This window comes from Sycon ciliatum, chromosome 13 (assembly GCF_964019385.1).
Source record: "Sycon ciliatum chromosome 13, ocSycCili1.1, whole genome shotgun sequence".
Taxonomy (NCBI): domain Eukaryota; kingdom Metazoa; phylum Porifera; class Calcarea; order Leucosolenida; family Sycettidae; genus Sycon; species Sycon ciliatum.
In genome coordinates this window covers 11,597,829-11,619,928 of record NC_088655.1, presented here as the reverse complement: position 1 = coordinate 11,619,928, position 22,100 = coordinate 11,597,829, and the positions used below count along the sequence as shown (strand labels likewise).

Here is a 22,100-nt window from a genome sequence, read left to right as displayed (position 1 = left end):
CTTTTGTCCGGAAAGATCTAATCACGGATTCTTGTGCGACGAGTGTGCATGCACAATCTGACAATCAATACACTGTGAAGTTCTTGGTGAATCGTTTTAAATTCATCAAGCCGTGAAATTTGTTTAAAAATAATTCAGGGCCTGCGTCACAGAGAGTGAGTAAAGCGAACCTTTCCGTGTCCGTTGCGACGGCACCAGACACTAGCATCATAGCATCTGATATGCTTGATAGATCAACGTATGCTTCTGCTTCCTAGATAAACGTTAGCAGCAGACACCATGGGCGGTTTGAATCCTGCGGTGCTGTTGAGGGGCCACGCTGGGTATTTGGCGCGCTGCTTGTGTGGACTGCAATTCAAACAGACACATCTTCCGTTACCGTAATAATTGTCCACAATGGTCACATGATTCTTTGGCCAGCATCATGTGATATCCGGTCCATAGGTGAACCAGTATGGGTGTACTTGTAGTATGGGCCCCTGGCCTAAAGACTAATAAAAAAACCAGGCATTGGATACCTTCTTGTGATAGCATATGCTGAAAGGCTGTGCTAAGTGGTGCGGCATAAGGCTATCCGTGACACCAGCTGGGACAACAGGAACACTGGGTTGCTGCAGCAGCGTCCATAGATACTATAGTGCAACAGGATACTGTGTATGTGTGTGTGTGTGTGTGTGTATGTGTGTGTGTATGTGTGTGTGTGTGTGTGTGTGTGTGTGTGTGTGTGTGTGTGTGTGTGTGTGTGTGTGTGCATGTGTGTGTGTGTGTGTGTGTGTGTGTGTGTGTGTGTGTGTTTGTGTGTGTGTTTGTATAACTATAACATGCTGGGAGAGCTAATGTTTGGTAATACCATTCACTTACCCATAATCTCTAGCTTACAAAGTGTCTACTTACGCCTATGGGGGGAAGACTGCCACACTCCCCCCAGCCAGCTCAGTTCCCTTTGTTAGTGTGCATCGTGGCTGTGGTACCAGCTGTCTGTTTGCCGGTCCTCATCGTGGGCGACAATGCTTGCTCATTCGTAAACATCTGCTTGTTTTCCGGATGTGTGGGTATAGGGGTGCTACAAAACTGCCAGGTTATTTCCCCGTGTGATAATTTGTTCTACGCGCATCTTTGCACTCGCAAAAGCTGCACGAGATTCGTTTCTTCGCAGGTAGTGAGGCACAGCGGGAAAACTATATCCATTTCCCGCTTGCATCCTGGTTTGTTTGAGAGGTGTTGCGCATTCCAGTTTGTACGCCCAGCTTTCCGTTGTTGATGTTGGAGGAAGAGTGACCATTGAAATATTCAAACATTGGTCACTGGATTAATTTCGGAAATAATTTGTATGATCAGACTGCTCACTCGAAACATTTCCGCGACACACTCCGCTAGTATAGCATGCCATGAAAGCGAAAACACACTCGTGGGCAAGGATTATATTGTGCAGGCATATAGTCCTGCAGACAAAGCAGTTTCCTGCTCTTGTGCTTGCGTGACATCATTCAGACGCATTGTTGTGCGCATTGACTAGCCATGATGTGCGTGCGTGTTCGAAAATCGTGATGACTCAGTTTCCTCATTTGCTTTAGCGAGGAGGTCACTGGGTTTCGGTGGGCTTCTTAGGTCTGGCTGCTGCGACAAACTGTGACTGAAATGCAAGATCTTTCATCATGCCGTTAGCGGGTGTATTAGTGGCCTTCGTGAGTTCTCTTCGGGAACGGACATGATGATTTACTCTTTTTTTAGCTTTCTACTTAGTGTGGAAATGTAGTGTGTTAGGTGTAGTGGTAAAAAACCCTTTGTGCTGTACAGTACTATACCCTGGGTACTCTGACTAACACCCAGCATGCATTCCAGCTGTGCTGCTCTTTAGTCATCAATGCCTATGTGATGGGGTATATCCATTTCTTCTTCTTCTTCTACACAAACTCCCGGCCTGATGGGTTCACGCATGGGCTTGCTCTCTTGTGTTAGAATGTTGCCCATGGGCTACTTAGCCCTCAACTCATTAGTGTCTGTTTTGTCTGAAATCTTTGTTGGGAGAGTTTCGCCACTTGAAACAGTGTCTCTCGCCCACAATAAAAGCACTTTTAAATCCCTTCCATCAATGGTTCTCCTTGAGTTTTCAGTCACCCCGTAAAGGGAATATGTACATGTGAGAGGTAGCAATGGTCTAAGTAGGAGTGTTTCACAGTGCAATAAAGCCTGGTGTAAGCAACCTCTGGTTATAGCGACCACCTGCTCTTAATAACAGCCATATTCCATGCACGGGACAGTTTTACACTGAGACTGTGGGACCTGGTTCGAAAGACCACCTGGCTTTAACGACCGCTTTTGCTTGCTCCGTGGGGTGGTCGCTTAAACCACGTTTTACAGTACACTCCAATTAATCTCTCTAATCCCGACCTTGGAGTTAGGCACGTGCACCTGAATCTACTGGGTACCCTTCAAACCCCCCCCCCCCCCCCCCCTGCGTTTTAGTCCTCCGGTCCTGGAGCTGATCTAAACTTTCTGATCGTGGCATAATCGTTCCGGGCAATGTTTGTGTGTAGAACGAGTAGTGAGTGGTGGACTGGGTTCGAGATTTGAAAGAAAAAAAACACATTCATCCAAGCTCCACTCCCTCAACTTGTGAACATGTACATGCCATTCAAGCTCATTTAAACTTATTTGCATGTGTGTGTTTGTGTGTACGTACGTTCGTGCGTGCGTGCGTGTGTGTGTGTCCATGTGTGTTTGTACATGCATATGCACTGCTTCTGGCTGCGTGTCTTGCTGTATCTGTGTGTACAGTATGCGGAAATGCTCAATGCACTGAACCTGGAGAAGGCCACACATGTAAGTTTACCGAATGCACTGCGGGTGAAAAGTGAGTTTCTTGACTGATGTTAGCTCCCCAGTGAAACTGCTCTCATAAATGGCCTCATATGTCATGGGTCACCAGGTTGTCTTGAGCTGTTGTAAGCTTGATCTCTGGTCAGCTTTCTGTTCAAATTGGGGTTAGTTCTCATCAGCTCAGGTTGGAGCCACACGCCGGAAAATTTGATTTGATTTCGATTTATGATGAAGAAAGGAAAAGGACAAAATGTTACTTGTACGAGTTATGACAAACTGTCCACCAACGTAACAGTTTGTCATAACTCGTAACATTTTGTCCTTTTCCTGTCTTCATCATAACTATATTGGCTCACCATCCGAGTTCAACTTTGCACAAATTTTCGGTGTACCTTTATTTCGGTACTTTCGGTGCGTCTGTTTCATACCTAAAATTTCAATACACCGAACAAACACTAACGCACCTAATCCAATAGGGGACTGCTTCTCCGTACCTAAAATGTCTGTTTGCCTAACCTGGCCTTTTGCCCTCATACCGAAAATATTGGGCACCTACAATTTCTGAAATTAGACTATTCCCATCAGCTCAAGGGGTCAGAGTTAGAGTGTGAGAAACACAGTGTTGCCTGGCCTATGGTTTGATCTCCCTGTGGTTCGAAAAGAAGAGCAATTACCAGGTGTCCTGTACTTGTGAATGAGTTCTCAGAGCAGAGTATGGTCCAGGTCTTGAACTTGCTCAGGAGGCCATGGAAGATGTATAGTTCACTATTGTCTCGTAATAATAATTGAAGAGCTGTAAAATGTTGAATGCTTGGAGTTGCAAAGTGCATTGTAAAACCAGGACCTAGATCTTCTGCCTGAGGCTGTACTACTGGCTGGATACTACTGTCAATAGTTTGATGGGCTTGAGGTCTTACAGTGCATGGTCAATTGTATGTCAAATTGTGTACCTGTGTCAGCAACCATAGAAGAAATCATACTGCCTTTGTCTGCCTCATGTGTCAGCTGACAGTGACTAGTGAGAACAACACTTCCACAGTGTATGTGCATGTGTGTGTGTGGGATGTATATGTAGGTCATGTGACCCTGGGTCTAACAGGTACATGTATAGCCCAGCACACGGCCTCCTTGGTTAGTAACACTGCTGTGCTGCAGGTCCTGTGCTGGTTGAATAGTTTTACAAAGTGCCACTTGGGGGCTGTGGCATTGCTGAGGGATTGCCGGGTCCTTGAAAATGCGTGATCAGCTCACTCACCTGGCTTTCAGGGCTGAACGCCCTGTGCAGTGGGAATGCTAGTGCCCTCTTCTGCCTGTGAGCCTCTCCTTGTATTGTTCTTGATTGCGTGCACTTGACGTTCTAGTGGCGCTGCTTAAGGGCACTACTCCTGGGAGTTATTTGTAGAAGAGGGCTTAAGCTTGGCTTGGAGTGTTTCAGGAGGTGTTGGATGAGTTTCTTGTGAAGTGTGTCTACTTATCGCACTTGGCAGGGTGGTCAGGCTTTCTGACAGCACTACTAATTTTTTTTAGTCTAGAGACTAGAGACTAGCCTGTGTGTATGTGTGTTTATGTGACCTCGGCTCAAGTAGGCATGTAGGTGTGTGGAGATGTGCTGGAGCGCCCTCCCAAGAGCCACACTCCATTATGCCACTTTAGTCACTTGCAACGGATGCAGTGTTTGGCACAGAGATTCCAGTCTGGTTCTCCAGTGCACTGGTGTTATATGTTAGTATTGATGTTAGTAGTGGCCAGAGTGTTGTTGTGGATGGGTGCAAGGGCCGGACTTGGAGCTTGAGGCTCTGTGCACCTCACAACTAACTTTAGGACTTTGGACTGTTGGCATTGCACAGTATGGTTGTCGAAGCAGCTGTAGGGCATGCAACAGTTCATTGTGCTGACAGTGGAGTGCGTGCCCTGAACATCAGGATGGTTGTTGGTGCTCAACCCTGGTGAGACTTTCAGGGCGGTGGCTACCCCATGCCATGGTAGTCTGTGTTGACTTCACTGGTGTGCTGTGGGACATCCCTCCTTTGCTGACAAAATCTGTACTGGTAAATTGTGTACTCCATGATTTATTCAAAGCCCCATGACATCAGTGAATAATGGCAAGACAGTACAAGAGAATAGCTAAACGGAGAACAGTTGTGAATGGCTGTGCTGGCTTAGATAGCATAAGTACTGTAAGACCAATTAAAGTTAACCATCTCCGGATTTTCGTGGGTTAGCGAGGTGAAATTCTAACGAATTCTGTCTCAAAATCGGAACATGTACATATCGTTTTGCACATAACGACTTCAAATGTTAACGATTCTTTCAAATTCGTTAACTCGTTAGAATTAAATGTTCGTTAACACTACTGGTCTTCCAGTAGTAGGCTGTGGTGTAGGATGAGAAGGAAGCCCCTTGCCATGATATCCCATACGTTATCATAATATGGGCGCTCGATTTCGTGAAGCACAACCTGTGCTGTTGTGTTATGCGAGTCCACGAGGACAGAAAACTGTACTTTCCTCGGATTGAGTACACTTCTTGTGGTGTGGTTGAAGATAAGCAAGTTTCCTTGTGTTCGTTCCGAGTGGCGGAACACTAGATTCATCTTATCGTCAATACTAACTACTCCTAGCGGTATTATATCTGAAGTACAGTGGGAGTACTATCATGTTTTTCTTCTTCTTTCTCTTATCGCAAAGTGTACGCAATGCTGCCCTCGACCAGGTGTGTGACGGAGAAGTGCCCACCTGCAAGCCGTCCGGGCAAATATGTTAACAGGTGATGGCTCTCTGTCAGAGTTGGGTTTCATCCCTACCCCAGGCGCATGCCATCAACACGTTTTATGACAGCAGGTGGCAATGTAGCGAGCGGATAATGCTAATTTTCTGCTCGAAAAGTCCATACATCTTCGCAACACTCCAAACGCTCTGGAAAAGAAACGTGAGGAATTATTCTAGACCCGGAGAACTACAAACCGTCTTACTTCAGCGTGTGCGGCTCTGCATAGCGCATTGTCATGGTGGTAGGATTAGGCAAAGCACCGTTTATGAGTGTCTGTCACGGCTGCTCACACACAAGTGCCAGTTGCGGTGAGGACAAAGTCTGTCCGCAAGCCTTGCTGCGGTCGATTTTTCAAATAACTATGTGGTTCTATAGTAATAGTAGGTGTGAATTAATGAGCCGAATTTATTCTATGTAAGCTGGCCAGGGGTGAGCAATGCTGTGTATGATATCCAGGCTGTTGACCTGACTACAGGATGTCCAGTGTCTATTTGTGCTAGGTTGTAGGCTAGCACGTACTGAGCGACTTTCTACTTGACTGGGGACAGTCAGTGTGTAGCCATGCCCAGCAAACGTATACCTGCATGTGTGCATGTGTGTGCTTTGTTTGGGGGGGGGGGGGGGTAGCATATGTAAATTTTTTATCATTTGAGCATTCTGAAAGGAAGGCCGCGGGGGGGGGGGGGGGGGGGGGGGGGGCACTTTTCTGAGCCTAAGTCCTAATGTAGTGGGGTTGCCATGCCAGCTGTTGAATATTTGAAGTGTTGCAGTGGCACAGCACTGGTGGGCCGGTGCTGGCTAAGTGCGTGTTTACATTCCTGCTGGCAGTGAGCACTGGCATGCTAGAGATGTTCTCCCAACCTGGATGACACGGCTAATTAGAAGATTGAGTACATCTTCATCAAGATGCTTGCTCAATGACTTGCCTGTATTGTGCCTTTGCTTGGTGCCTTTGCTTGGCCGCCCCTAGCTTGGCCAGCATGCATTCTTGGCATTCATAGGTTAGAAGTGAGGTGAATGGTGCCTGCTCAAGTGCTGCCCCTTCCCAAACTCAAGCACCCACTTGACGGCCTGGCTGTGTCACTTGAGCAACCACAGGTGATTTCATCTGGGGGGTGGATTGCATTAGCCGGATCACATACCTGCAACATGTGTATTAAGCTATTGATGTTGATGGTGCTGCTCTGGCTAATGATACAGGGTAACAGCTTGAATGATTTGAGATTCTTCAGTAAAGGACACAGGAGGCTGGTCTCCTGATGCGATCCTGAGGAAGTGGCCGATTAGGGCGCCAAGTGCAGCCAAGTGCAGCGGGACTGGAAATAGAAAATGGACGCTGGTCATGGTCGCACCTTCCTTTGATCATTGATGGTGTATGTAGTGGGGGTATGAATGAGTGTGTACTGCGTACTGCGTACTGTGACCTGTGCATGAATGACTGCATGTACTGGTGATGGTGGTGTTGTTGTAGTGCTAAAACAGGTGCTGGTTGCTTAGCAGGTTGCCTGGTGACACCTCGTTTATTTGAATGGAATACTAGTACTTGAAATGACTGGTGACACTTCGAATGAAAGGAATAGTTCATCAGGGCGTTGAACAATTACACGGCTGCGATAATGGGTATTGATGGATGGCACTATTTCCAGTCTTGTCGCACTGGCTGGGTGATGCTGATGAGGGTGTTTTTAGCTGATACATTGTATGTGACATACATGTAGCTTGATGAGCTCAGATGTGAAGTTAGTGGGCTGGCCTTGGGGTCCTTGGTCCTTGGAGTGTATTGCTTGGCTCTGTTGTCCTGGACACAGACAACTCTCTGGGGTAAATCGTATCTTGATTGTGGTTCATTAAAGGAACCCGGAGGGGGGGGGGGGGGGGGGTCAAACACAAGAAATTACTATTTTCCGTTCTAGATGCGGAGGATCCTCATATTGGCAGTATCCAGGATCAACCCTGCAGCAGTATTCCTGAACCATGGGTGCTAGGCGTAGAAGGCTGTTCATCTGTGGAATTTCTACACAGTGACCAAAGCCAATCAATCTTGATTGCTCTCCGTGTAAAATTGCTGAGTAGGCAATTAGGATGTGTAACTGCACATTGGTATATTACGTGTTGTAAGACCCTGCTGATGGCTATGTTGTATGGTGGTATTCAACGGGCCCCCACCTTTGAGGAACATCATTTCACTTCCCCAAATGTGGGCTGCCGTTTAATTTGTTCCGACTTGCGAGTGGCCGCAGTCAATGGCATAATGAACTGTACAGTATATAACTGGGCACAGGCGCAAGTCTTGATTTCCTGCAGCTCAAGGCTGTGCATCAATCTGCTTCAGATAGGCATAACATCTGCCCTGCGGCAACCGAACATTCAATTTGGACTGTGGCGCTGTGCCGAACGTTCAATTTGGACGTGGCATTGTGCCTCGAAGATATAGGACAGGTGTGTATCCATATGGTTTTAACCCCGGAAAAACACAGTACATGTGCTGGACCCCGACTACACTCAATACACTGAATACACGGTGTGTAACAATAGTGTGTATCATAGCAGCATGTCCTATGGTTCAATTACCACTTGCTGGTCACAGGTACATTGCAGCTGCGGCTACTGTGTACGTTATGCCTTCAATGTTGTGGTAGTGATGTCAAGCTGCAAAGCTCCTATAGTATTGCAGGCTTCCGCGGATGTCTTGAACTCAGCTACTTGTAGACCAAAAAGCAATAATTCTTCTCCTTCTTGCTGTTGCTGCTGTCCCCGCAGAGGCTGTTTGTTGTTGCTGTGTGCGTGTGTATGTGGGTGTGCATGTGAGTGAGGTGTGCTAGGGGTGGGTGCACGTATGGTGTGGCTGCACACAGGAGTGATAAAGAGAGTAAAAAAGAATGCAGGCTTCCGGGGGGGGGGGGGGGTGTCTTGAACTCAGCTAGACCAAAAAGCAATAAGCCCGTTGTGCATTGCCCAATAAGGAACGTATCAGTATCGCATGTGAGTACTCTTGGATCACTTGGATTGGGAATGTAGTGTTCAACACGCCACACAGCCGTGCCAGAGGGTTTCTGTGAGGCTTGACAAACCAGGAGGATGTGAAGCCATTGTGCAATGGGCTTCTTCCTACGTATTTGCCATGGACAAGAATGGCCTTGGCCTGTGGAGGTTATGCGATTGCATAATCATCTTGAGATGGTTTGTACTTGAAGTATGGAGTGGCAAAGGAGTGGTTATGTCGCACTCAATACAAAGTAGTACAAAGCCTGTCCCATGAATCATTCAAGTTATCTAAACTACATGTTTGTCAGCCATGGTTTAGGGGTGTGATTAGTGCTCATGGTAGCTGTTTCTGTGCACTGTGTTTGTGTGGCCATTGCTCTGGTCCCCCCCCCCCCCCCCCCCCCCCCCAGGGGAGGAAAGGGGGTGGGGGGCATGTGACGTGTGCAAAGTAGTTTCCATGGGGCTTGTTGCCCGGCAACTAGGCATGAATTCAGCTGCCAATAGGCCATTCAGAAGTGACATACCAGCAGTTTCCTTCTTGGTTTCCCGACATTCCTGAGCTAACCATGGCATGTATTTGCCACCCATCTAATGGAATTCTCTTGTTCACTTTGTGATGCAAAGGAGTTGTGGGCATGGTGGATACTTTCCACCCAGTGCATCACAAGTAGACATACATTACGCAGGCGAGATGCTGACGTATCACTAGAGTTCTTCCCAGTTTCCCCCCAGTCCATCCGCATTCCATGCTTGCCTGAAAGAATTTACCTCTTGGCGGCTCCTGGCTTCTGAAAGCCCCCAGCTGGCTCCTGGCATCTTGGGAAGGGATAATGGATTTGAATTTTTGAAAACGGTCATGACGCAATTTCCTCATTGGCTTTAGCAGCGAGGTCATTAAGTTTTGGCGGGCTTCTTAGGTCTGGCTGTAGCGACAAACTGTGACTGAAAACACAAGATCTTTCATGATGTCTTCAGTTCGGGTTTACCGGGTGTTAGCGGCCGTCGTGAGTTCCCTTCGGGAACGGATGCGATAATGTACTCTTTTGTTAAACTTTAGTTTGTGCCATCGATCTTGCTATGTGGTCTGTGTTGAGAGACGTTATCGATATGCAGTGGGTGTGTTGCGCTATTCTAGCAATGACTCTCTGTGGGCACAGTACCGTTATATCGGCGCTACTCTTTAGTCTGGGGACGGAAAAATGTCACCAGTCAGGAGAGTTAAGACGCTGTTGTTTGAGGTACTGCCTGGCGGCGATTTCCATCCTTCGTACAGGCCAGGACCCATAGCTCATAATGCTCTGTTGGTCTATTCCTCCGTACTGTAACCGATGTGTGCTGTAGGGTGTATTATAGTTCATGTATGTTTCTTGTACTTCTTTTTGAAGTACTGGGTTAACGACTAGCAATTTGATCTAAGATGCAGGTGTTCTTGGCAGATGCACGCACTATCTCTTGGTGTGCGAGCAGGGACGAAGTAGTGTCGTATCCACACGGAGTACCAGACATGTGCTGAACATATCATAAGATGATAATGAGCAGTATGTAGGCTGTGTTGGGAGGCGGGCAAGGGGCAGGAATGTTGCTGTGGAGAGGATGGAAATGGACGGTGGTATGGTCCAGTGTGGGGGTTGTGCGAAGAGCATAGCCAAAGCAGAGGACAAGTCACTATGTCCCATGCGCATTCCATGGGGTATGGTCTGTGCTGCTATTACCAGATAGCATCTACATATACATGCGAAACCATGGTAATGAAAAGGAGGCAGAAATCAATAAGAGCATAAAGTGGAAAGAGAAGTGTTTGAGCATGAAAAGCAGCAAAGCTCATGACCTCATACACTACTTGCTGTTACATAGTATGATGGAAATCAGCATTCCGGGAAGAGGTGGAATATGTGGCCATATTTGGTCATTGGACAGCATGGCGGGCTTCTTTATAGATTTGAAAATCCAGATTTTCCCCTGAAGGATGTGAGTGCATGGAGTGAGCGCCAAGTGGGCATTTAGCATGGACTTGACCATTGGAATCCAGGTCACGGGTCAGAGGGGCCATGGAGAGTGGGTCAGAGTTGGCGCACGCTGCTGTTCCTTGTCATGTAGAGCCTCTTGGCAGTGGTTAGTGGTGTTTGGGCTTGTCTCCTTCTCCTCTCTACAATTATTAGTATTGGCCATGATGGCCATCAAGGAGTTTGAGTCCCCGCTAACTACTTGATCAATGTTAGCTTCCACTTAACCATACCGTGTTGTGCTTGGCTTGAAATGGAGACTGATAGCTGTGTCAGTTGATTAAGTTCAGAGGTGCTCTGTGACCTGCTTGGCTTAAGGGGGAATGCCAGGAACAATGCCAGTGCCAATAGGCTAGAAATATGCAAAGCATGTCATGCTAGAAGGTGGCGGCATGGGCTCAGCTGCTTAATTTTCTCGACAGGCAATATTGGCTTGTGTCCTCAGGACCCGGCCACCTGACGCTGACAAAGAATTTTCTTCTGGCATTGCCAGAAATTAGGCTTCTTAGCTCAAGTATTACCTGCTTGTGAGATTGAGAGTCATCATTAACTTCACGTTGATAGTAGTTACCCAGACAGAAGATTAGAAGATGACCCCCTTTGGAATCCAGGCACTCTGTAGTGTATGGACATACTGAATAACAGTATTGCTCTTGGCCAGCTCTTGATGTTTGCTTGCTGGATGTTGGCCAACTCTCTTGAGGGGTGTTGCTGAGTAGGCCATGCACGCAGACTGTTACATGGCACTTTGAGATCCTTAGTACCCTTGAGATTGTCTGAAAAGATGCTGGGACTTACCATAGCCCAGAGAATTGCTGTTCTAGCCCTGTGTGGTATGGGCAGACAATAAACTTACATGTAGCTTTGACTCTGGGTACTGGGAACTGCCTAATGTTCGCCACGGATTAATGTTCGATTTATTTTCTTTTCCCCAGTGCTTTGCGAACGTTTGCCATCGCAAACTCGCTGGTTATGAGAAATCGCGAAAAATTAGTGACGCGAATTTTCAGGGCGGTTAACAGTATGTACTGGAATGGTTGAGCCATTATCTCCTGGGTTTCTGTTGTTCACAGAGGTCAGGGTAGTGGTTCTAGTGTGTTCTATTTCCATGGGTCTAGGAAGAGGGCATAATTATGCACCGCTTTAGAGCAAACAGGATTAGATTTTTTTTGCAATTTTGAATATGTTATGAATTAACAATTTAACATGATGTTGAACAAGCGTGAATCTCGGAGTTGCAGCCCTAAGACTTTGTTCCACCTTATTTGTACTGCAGAGTATGTGTGGAATGCAATAATTATCAGTTATGGAGTAAGCCAGAGCAACTGGAATCATTACTTACCCTGGACGGGAGTTTGTAATAGCAAGATATTCATGAATACCCAGCTGAGTTTGGTCACTAATGCTTGCTTTAAAAATGTCACGTAGCAATCATAACATTCATTCCAGGGAATTGTACATGGTGCAATTGGGTATACATGCTATGTCTGAACTTTCAAGTGCCGGGCGGTGCAATAGGATACCAAGGACACTTCTTTGACGATATGACTCATGTAGGTACAGCATGTGCATCACATGATGTGGATGTACAGGGCATTGGATACGTGCCCTTTGGCAAACGATTGTGCGTCCAGACTGTGCTTTGACGCAGACGCTGCTTGGAACGTATCTTGTCCCTACATGTGCGTGCAGCTCATGTTGCTCTAGTAATTCTCCCATGCTGGGATCATCTGTACTCTACTTACGTCAGAGCAAACCTTAGAGTTCCCTGGAGATATCACGCAGTGTACACGTTGACCAAAATTGGTACTGGCTACCACAATCCTAACACTAACGAATAGTGAACTTAACTCAAGTGACACTGGAAACTTCTGTAAAGCTTGTTGCAACACGCAGTTTTGGGAATCCAGGAAAACCTAATATTGTCCTCGTTGAAGAGCTCTTATACCTGTCTGAGTGTTAGAGAGTTTGTGTTACCAGGTGTGTATGAGTAAAACAAGTTACGATTCATCCACGTCCTCAACGTGTCGTCACTTGCAACCCAGAGCCCTTGCAGTTGCTTCCATCCTCTTTGCGTGGAGTGTGTCTTCCTGATTGCTGTGAAGTCGTGTGTGTTGCTGCATGGCACAGCATGCTGTGATCTGTTGCTTTATCAGCCAAGTGGTTTAACCCTGCACAATAGTAAACGGTCGTGATCAAACCCTGTTGTCTATGATACCCTGGTCGTAATAGAGGATATACCTGGATATGTGTACTTTGAAGTATTCTCCAAGGTACACGCCTGTAGTCATGGGCCGTCGATTTAGAGTGGAAAAGATCCACTTCCTTCTCAAACTCGGTATCTGATACAAGTGCATTGATGTGATAGACCGGGAGATACCAGTCGTGGGTCCACTGCTGTGTGTATGGGACGTGTATTACCCCCATGACAGTGAACAGCGTTGCAACGTGGAGAGAGAGAGAAGAGTGCTTACGGCCAGGGAATGTTTCCTCTTTCAGACTGTGAGATTGTAATGGGGACCGCTGGAAGCCATTTCCAATTGGTCCAGTCGTACCATAGTCTTTCATGCTTTGTGTGCTATGACAGGGACATCTGCCCTCCTCAGCAGTAAAAATGTGTTGGCAGCCACAGAGTTGGTCTGGGTAGCCCCCCCCCCCCCCCGGCCTGGTAGTGGGAGAGGGGGGGGGGTTGGTAGGGCCCCCCCCCCCCCCCACCCGGCCTGGTAGTGGTAGTGGGGGAGGAGTGGGAGTGGGGGGGGGGGGGGGGGGGAGGTGGTAGGGCACCATACAGTCAGTTCGGGCTAAGACTTTCTGGTGGTGTATATTGGGGGGCAGGGGGGGGGGGGGGGGGGAGGGGGAGGTGATAGGGCACCGTAGAGCCAGTCTGGGCTAAGACATTCTGGTAGTGTATATTGGGGGGGGGGGGGGGATTTGGATTGAGTTTTTGTGTAAGATGAGTGTAATGGTCACTGGGCTGCAGCTTACATTCCGCAGCCCAAGTGCTCATTTAGGTGCGAGAGGATTTCTGAAGTGTTCTCACCATTGTCCAGTGTGACACTCCACTTACAGAGGAGAGTGCAGTGTCTGAGATGTCAGACAAGTGTTTGTGTGTATTGCTACGATGTGATACCCCATTTCATCAGACCGGGCATCATTGGTGGGCACCACCACCTCCTTGAATGCACCTTACTTGACTCAGCATTTGTGCATATCATAATGTATGTGTATGTATGTGTGTAGAGGGGAGGGGAATGCAGACTGGAGAGCATCATCTTTGTAAAGTGCGCTGTTTCAAGTAGTCAAGGTCATTAGCAGAGCTACGGAATACTGGTGCAGTATTAAGTGTCCAGATTGGCGAGAGACTGCAGACCTAAAGTGTCCAGGGTGGCACTCGCCGGCTATGCTACTTGAGTCATTTAGAGTATTCTGTTACATAACATAGTGCTCTTGGTGGGGCTGTCAAGGTAATTGCTTTGCCCGGCCAAAGGGCTGGTACATTCCGCAAGTGCCATCACTTCACCCAGCGCGTGGCGTTCACTTGACTGAGTTGAGGACCAGCCTATCAGCGACTTACAACGTACTTGCATGTGCCACTTGTCACTGTGCCCTATACGAACCTGGATCACAGCTGTGCACTCCTGGGGATCCACAGTGATGTTAGAGAGAGAGAGTCAATTAGGAAAGCCTTTTCTTTTGTGAGCATACGGCTGGCTGGGGGGGGGCATCGCCTTGACCATTATCAGCCTCTGTGTCAATGTGGCAAGATTGATGAGTGATTGTTGATCACCCCTACCATGATCCTGTGGAGATACACTTGAGAACTTCCTGGAGCAATTGAACTTCATACTTGCATCCCATGGAGCAGGTATGAGTCATGTCCCTTGAAGTGTGTAAATTCGTGCTCGTACTTGCATCCCATGGAGCAGGTATGAGTCATGTCCCTTGAAGTGTGTAAATTCGTGCTCGGGCATGGGGGGAGGGGGGGGGGGCAGGATGGGTAGGAAAAGGGAGAGGGGGTTGCTGACCATGCTGTCCTGGTAGCCAGTGCAGGCTAATTTTTTATTTTTCAAGGAAACCCTTCGAAAATGGTACCAATCGATTCAGCATGGCATTTTCATTCCTCCTGCAAAGTTTCAGCTGATTTGGAGTCATGACAAGGACGCTATGGCGATTTGAAGATCGAAAAACTTCACTTTTGTTTGTCAAGAAGAAAGACCATGATCGCACACAAATCATACAACCCGTGTGGCACAATGATTTTTGAACGAAGTTGATCCGCGGACCCCGTGTTTCGCGCATGCACGCATGCATACTGCACAGTACAGAGGCTTTTTTGAACGCAGATATGTAGTTCTTCGTCTTCTTCGAAATGTCTTCCAAATGCGTGGTGCTGGTGTTGTTCTCAGCTTCGTCAAGGCAGAATGCAGCTGCATGTGATGCTCCTGTGTGTTCATGCATGTTCTCTTTTCGCGTCTCGACATTGTAGCGTCCAGACTCAGCTCGACTGGACAAGATTGAGGAGACTATGCAGTGATCCACATGGAAAATCGATGAAATTTGGTAATTATCGTTGGGCGCTAAAAAGCGCTGGGGAGCATGGGGCTAAAACTTCGTAGCAGTCATCCCTACCATGACAGGCATCGACTGGTATATGTTCCATTCTGTTCCCAACCACTACGGGTCGTCTGCGAAGCTTTCTTCTTCGCCGATTCTCGGACAGATCGTACGTCTTCGCACTGTATCTCTCGTCTCCCTCAACGGATCAAAACACGGTTTTCGCCAGGACGAACACAAACCCCCAGATTTCGCGGCGGCAACATCTTCGAGTAGGGAAAAGCAAGCAGCTAACCAGGAATCACCAAAAAACACGTGTAATACTCAGTGTGATTTGCGACAGCTGTCATTGTGCCGTCGCACCATGCATGTACCATGCACGGGAATGGAACACGGATGAGTCGTTTTATTACGACAGCCTGCACTGGCTAGTCCTGGTATCGTATTGAGGTGGGGAGGAGGGGGAGGGGGGGGGGTACTAGGTAGGAGAAGCAAAGAGGAGGGGGGGGGGGCTTACTATGTAGTCCAAGCCCCCTGCCCCTCTATCACCAGCCCTTAACTCCCCTTGGTCATTTTGCGTATGCGTAGAGTGTGAAGAGATGTCTGGACAACTCTTACCTCGTCATGCATATCTGAAACACCTCAGTCCTGCCGCTGGGGAGTCTGTGGGCTAATATTGGGTTGTGAAGAATCTAACCTTGAAGGATCTTCTTTGTTTCTGAATGTGATCCCCACTTTTGGCACAGATGGAAATCAGCAAGCGTCTAGAGGGCATTATTCAAGCTAATATTTCGGCATTTCCACAAGAAGTGAGTTTGACTGTCTCTTTCTGCGCATGCCAGGAATTACTGTATTTCCAGAGACACGAGTGTACAGACGAGTTTTACAGGCCAAAACCCCTCTCCCTCTTCTCCTTGTCATGGCTGTGATCTTGTTCAACTTCTCAATCCATCTGTGCTCCCTCCCTGTACATCCCCCCCCCCCCCCCCACACACACCCTCTTTCTCTCTCACAATCTCTCTCTCTCTCCCTCTCTCCCCCTCTCTCTCTCTCTCTCTCTCTCTCTCTCTCTCTCTCTCTCTCTCTCTCTCTCTCTCTCTCTCTCTCTCTCTCTCTCTCTCACACACACACACACACACACACACACACACACACACACACACACACACACACACACACACACACACACACACACACACACACACACACACACACACACACAAGTTCTCACTCACTCTCTCTCACAGTCACTCGTTCACTCTTTCTCTCAATCACTTTCTCTCAAAGTCGAGCAAATTATCTATCCCTTGAGAGTTACGTTTCGTTACTTGTTGGACTGTTTTGTCTGCGGATGACTAAAAATACCAATGAATGTATATGCATTATCGTGAATACTGTCAATGCTCATGCGCATCATCTGTGGCCGTGAAAATTGACTTATAACGATTCTGTTACCGTTTTTTTCTCTCTTCTGTCGGTTATTTGTGCTGCAGCACCAGCAAGGACTAATGGAGACGGTGTCGCGCGCCAAGCAGGTCGACTCCAGAGAGCTCTACATACACATGCAGGTAATCACAGACACACACGTGTCACTTGTCCAGGAACGTGCATTGCGTGTCTGAACATTTAAATTATTGTCTCCTCGTAGATAATTTGAAACTCGGGTATTGAGCCAATAATAAAAGTAGAAAGGAAAAGGACATATGGAAACGAGTTAAGTTAAGCTTTCTGACTGTATATAGTATCTAGTTGCGGTGGTGGAGAGTTACTCTTAACTCGTTTCCATATGTCCTTTTCATAGATAATTAGTAGTAATAGGGTGACGATATTCGAGGAAAGGCAGAGCTTCGTACATACCATGTTTCCCCGAATATAAGTCACACTTTTTTTACACTTAGCCTCTCAGGCAAAGAAGGGGATTCGACTTACAACTGAAAGTGGGAGTGCAACGTATAATCGAGTGTGACTTACGATAGACCCAAGTATGGATTAGATGAGTAATACATGTGAGTACGCTGGGATCAGCAATGCACTGTTCAACACCGCAGACAACCATGCCCAGGTGGCTGTGTGGGGTGTTCGCGGTACAAATTACGCCATTGCGCAATGAGTCCACCGGGAAATACGGTACGGGACTGGTGCTTGCTACAATAATATCGTACTCGTGCCAAACACTAACTCTAGTGTTTTCCCTTTGTGCTGTGTGTGTGTATGTGTGTGTGCGTGCGTGCGTGTGTGCGTGTGTGTGTGTGTATTGTGTGTGTGTGGTGTACGTACACAGTCTCAAGCCGTACCGTCGGCAGCGCTAGGCCAGCAGCAGCAGCCGTACGCAGTACCGGTGCCCGGCAATGGTGTCATGTACGTACCGCCTGGTGCTCATGCCATGCCTCCACATGGCGCCATGGTTACGCAGGCACCGCGCTATGCAGGTAGGTTGCTTTTGACGGGCTGCTCACAGGCCATCTCATGAGCATTCTGGGTGGACACTCCTATTTTCTAACTTTTTCTTACTATTAAGTACACAACCTACTCGTCAGAAGGGGAGAAGACAACAGAGTATACAATAACAAAACAGCAGGGAGAGTAGGGGCTGCAACGCAAAGGCTGTGCTGGTGAGGCAAGCCCACAACACCGACTTATGGTCTCGGCGTTATCGTGGGCTTGCGCACCATACTACCTCTGTCAGGGTTGTGCCGAACCAATGTCACGGTTCGCGCTATACCCAGTTAGACTGAGCTTTGTGCATCCGTAGGAACGCCACCACCACCACCACCATCCTCTATGATGAAAGGCATTGTGTGTTGTGCTGACATACTGCACAATCTCAGTACTGATGTTCCTCTCCTGTCGGGTACCCGAAGCAGTAGCTTAGATGAGAGGGTGTCTGGACCGGATTGAAAGAAATCAGTCGGGTACACGCTAATCCGGTTTGGGTTGTGTTTCTTTGGTCATGTGCATGAGTATCTATTCACCTAAACAAATGAAAACGCTGGTTGATAACCCGGCTTGGACGGTGGTTTCAGGTGCTCATGCAACACCCAATCCTTGAACCGACTTGGGATATGTATGCCGATCACATCAGGGATAGCGTCTGACTAACCTGCACTGGTGATCATGGTAAGGGATGCTGATTGGATGCCAGGGCTGGCTAGAGTCGCGCATGTGCACCACTCTAAATGGCTGAGTACACCCGATGTATGTGGTGCAGGAATACACAATGGTAATGTCACTAAGAAATGATTTCTCTCTTTTTCTTCATGCTCTTTTTATCAGGAGAGCAAGTAGCACCAGGCCATGGCGGTCGAGAGGTATGTTCCATGTGTAATGCATGTACTGCCAGTCATGTGGATCCCGTGTGTATTGTTTTCATCATGATCATGGGAATAGGGGATCCGATCGTGTATGCTGGCCCACATGACCCACCCTAGGCAGCCAGCCCCGAATGTTTTTTTCTGGATTTATTTTGCGGGTACAGCACTGGACATCGAATACCCGTTGCCAAAAACAACTTTCCAGCTGTAACTACTAGTTCGTGTCTGATAGATGTGTTCTGTACTGCTGTAATCCTTGCAGGAGTACGTTAATGATAGCCGCGAGATCTCCAGTCGTTCGAAACGTGACAGAAAGCGCAAACATAACGATGTGAGTGAAGATTGTGCACTGACTGCAAGATAACATACTAGGGTGTGCGTTTAGAATTTCTCTGCGAATATCCAACTGAGTCATTGTATGCCAAGGGTTCCAGTTTCCATGCACATTGCCATGAAGAGTCTTCAAATTGTCAAAGTTTGGTGGAGTCATAGGATACCTCTGGTCATTCTAGGGCAGGAAACTCTTATTTCAATGCCCTACGAACACTGCTCTATTGAACCAGCCGGTTGTTTGATCTCCTTGTGGAGCGTGTGATAATCTCACACACCCTAGCGTTAGAAGCTGCATTACGATTTCCCCATCTTGTATGTATGTGTACGGTTCATTATCATGTATTTTCCCTCTTTGCCTTCTGCTTCTTCCGTCATTGTGATGTTCATGACTACAGCATAGTGATCGCAATGAGGCTGAGGAGGATATGGATGTGAGTTTGGTGCTTGGAAATAGTCGTTCAGATTAATTCCGGCCCGTTTTCAACGTTACACACGCATGCACACACGTACATGCACGCACACTCGCAAGAACGCACACACCACATCACACGCGTGCACGCACACGCGCAATCACTCACGTGAACCATTGTTTTTCTTGAAAAGCTATGAAAACGATGAGGCTGGACCTTTTACATATTTTTGTACTAAATTTCTTCATAATGGCCAATTGTCCTGCTAGTTGGAGGTCAGAGTATGCAGATAAGTAGTTAGCTTATCGGTTAGCTTTTGACTTAATCGGAGTGGACTTTACATATCTCGAAGGATGGAGCAGCTTCTCCAAGACCCACTCGTAAATACACACAATTGTCACAATTGAGTCAGGGATCTCTCAGGCGTATGACGGGGCTATAGCTTCAGCACAACTGTTACTCGATAACTCCAGTGAAAAGGAATGACTCCCTCTTCTTTTTTGTGCTCCTGTTGCTAGGAGGGAGCAAAGAGCAGTGAGTCTGGCCATCATGCGAATGGCGTGCGCACCAACACATCAGCTAGTCCTCATGGCAGTGGTCGGGACTCCAGGCCGGCGTCGGAACGCGATCAGCGAGATGGCAAACGCAAGGTAAGCCGAGAGACCCGTTCGCTTGTGCAAAGCGTGTCCTCACTCTGACCTTTCCGCCATGTTTGTCAAGGCAACCCATCTTCCATTCAACTATACTCCGTGTCACGGTTGTATACTTAGTTGGCGTGTTTGGCCCTATCGGGTATGTTCAGTGCCCTGTCTAAAAGTGTGATTCAGTAAGTCCAAGCCTTAAAAAATAGATCCAACTGCTATTTGTCCTTGTTCAATGCAAAGATTCATCATACGTTCAAGATAGCATGACATTGTAATGTAACTGCCTTTTCTCCACCTCAGTGCTCCCAGTCCCGTGCCATCTCCACACTTATACAAAGGGACGACGATAACTACATTTAGAAGACTGTTTATTGCAAGACGACTACGGAAACAAAACTAGACGTGACGAACTCAAGACGAAGACTGCTTTTCACACCACAGCAACACGCGCATACACCAACATGACGTACACACGACGTACACAAAAAAAACGTACTACAACACATGTTACCGTGCAAACAGTTCCTCTTTTATCGCGAGGCACGTTTGTTTAGCAACACATCGGAAAATAAGGAAGGGCAAAAGTGAATGCTGCCACAAATTGAATTACAGTGCTGCTTCTCAATGATATCCAATCTAAAAATGTCATTACCGTAAAGTCTTGTATAGAAGCTGCCCTCGAATAGAAGCCGCAATTTTGGGCCCATCAAATCACACATAAGCCTGGTTTTAGTATTGACATACATAGAAATACCTGTCTTGTATAGAAGCCTGTCTCATATAGAAGCCTGCAAATTTTCACCGAGAACGTCATAGAAGCCGCGGCTTTTATACAAGACTTTACGGTATCTAAAACTGCAGAGCATAATGCAGCGGTCCCAAGTCTAGAGCTGCACAGTGCAAGACGGTAGTTGACTGACGAGATCGAATTTCATTGCACACAACTGTAGGGTATGGTGTTGCGCAGATCTGCTCTGAACGAGCCATTGCGTTGTTGTCTTGCATTCGGCCAGCACAGCTCAACCTTGTCTTGTATTTCGGTTTGCTCGTGCTCTCTGTTCTCGCAGTCGGGTCACGACAGCTCGTCGTCCGTCGGCGTAACGTCCGCGCCGAAGCCGTCACACTCGCAAAACAACGTACAGCAGTCGACCGCGCCAGCGCCAGCAGCAGCGGCCCCGGGTCAAGCACAGCCGATGCACCTTGTGTCCACCACGCGACCGCCAGCAACTGTGGTTCCTGCAGCAGCCGGTGGAGCAGCAGTGCCCGCGCAGCCAGTCGTCAGCGCCGATGGGCAAATCGTCTACGCCAACGGTCCACAGATGACTCAGGTCTACACCATACGTAAGCTACTGTGTCCTGTACCTCTCATATACCGTAAAACATGTAATTTTGGGTGTATTGAAATTTCGGTATCGGGGACCTGGGACAGTGGGAGGTTTCAGGTGTAATGTAGAGTTAGGTAAGCAGCATTCCCTTCACATGCAGTGTGTACTCTGGTGCCTTGTAGGTGGTGCTATTAATTCAGGTGCTAGTTTCACTACCGGAATTACCGAAATTAAAGCTACACCGAAAATATCGTGTTTTACCGCCGGTAGTACAGTATGGATCGGCTATAGCGTAGGTGTTTGATTTTCGTGAAAATATCACTATAGGCGATATATTACTATAGGCGATATGCATACTTAGGTATGCCTGACAAATGTGTGTATGGTGTCATTCGAATCAGAGCAGCGTGCAGAAGCGTGCTGTGCATGTGACTATGCAATACGCGCAGTGCAGAGCTACTTCCTGCGGAAACAAAAACTTCGTGACTTTTTGGCATGAGTTTTCAAGGAGTTGCTGTGCTCAACAAATGTGTTCTTTTGGAAGAGAAACACTTCAACACATTCAATCGACATATCAACAATGTCTACAGGATCGATTAGTGGGAGAAGAGTCTCAGTCTGGGTCGCCATCGCTCGACTCATCACCGCTGAAACCGTTCCAAGTGGCAGGTCGATCGACGCGTGATGTCGTATGTCTTCTCCGCGCCCCTTATCGTCTTCGCTGTTACTTGAATGCCTTCTCCAACATCTCGGCGGAGACCACGGTAGCGCTTCAGCGCTGGTACTCATTACTGCCTCCGATCTCGCTCGAGGATGCCCCGGAACAACAAGCACAGCCACCGCCAAACATTTCGAATTTCCTCCGAGGGATATCATAGTCGTACCAGCGCTTCCTGGCTGCCGCGATCAGATCTCGCCATGTACGATGTGTAATTTTTTTATGATC

General features: G+C 47.6%; 1 protein-coding gene across 1 annotated transcript in view; it reads left to right on the top strand.

Moving 5' to 3' along the window:
* Nucleotides 1-22,100, top strand: part of LOC135829355 (transducin-like enhancer protein 1) — a 37,457-nt gene that overhangs the window by 4,579 nt on the left and 10,778 nt on the right. Inside the window, exons 4-12 of the mRNA XM_065341759.1 lie at nt 2,779-2,823; nt 15,878-15,940; nt 16,625-16,699; nt 17,413-17,560; nt 18,405-18,439; nt 18,705-18,773; nt 19,171-19,206; nt 19,704-19,835; nt 20,897-21,170. Of these exons, the coding sequence (XP_065197831.1) occupies nt 2,779-2,823; nt 15,878-15,940; nt 16,625-16,699; nt 17,413-17,560; nt 18,405-18,439; nt 18,705-18,773; nt 19,171-19,206; nt 19,704-19,835; nt 20,897-21,170 (877 nt within the window). The remainder of the gene's footprint in view (nt 1-2,778; nt 2,824-15,877; nt 15,941-16,624; nt 16,700-17,412; nt 17,561-18,404; nt 18,440-18,704; nt 18,774-19,170; nt 19,207-19,703; nt 19,836-20,896; nt 21,171-22,100) is intronic.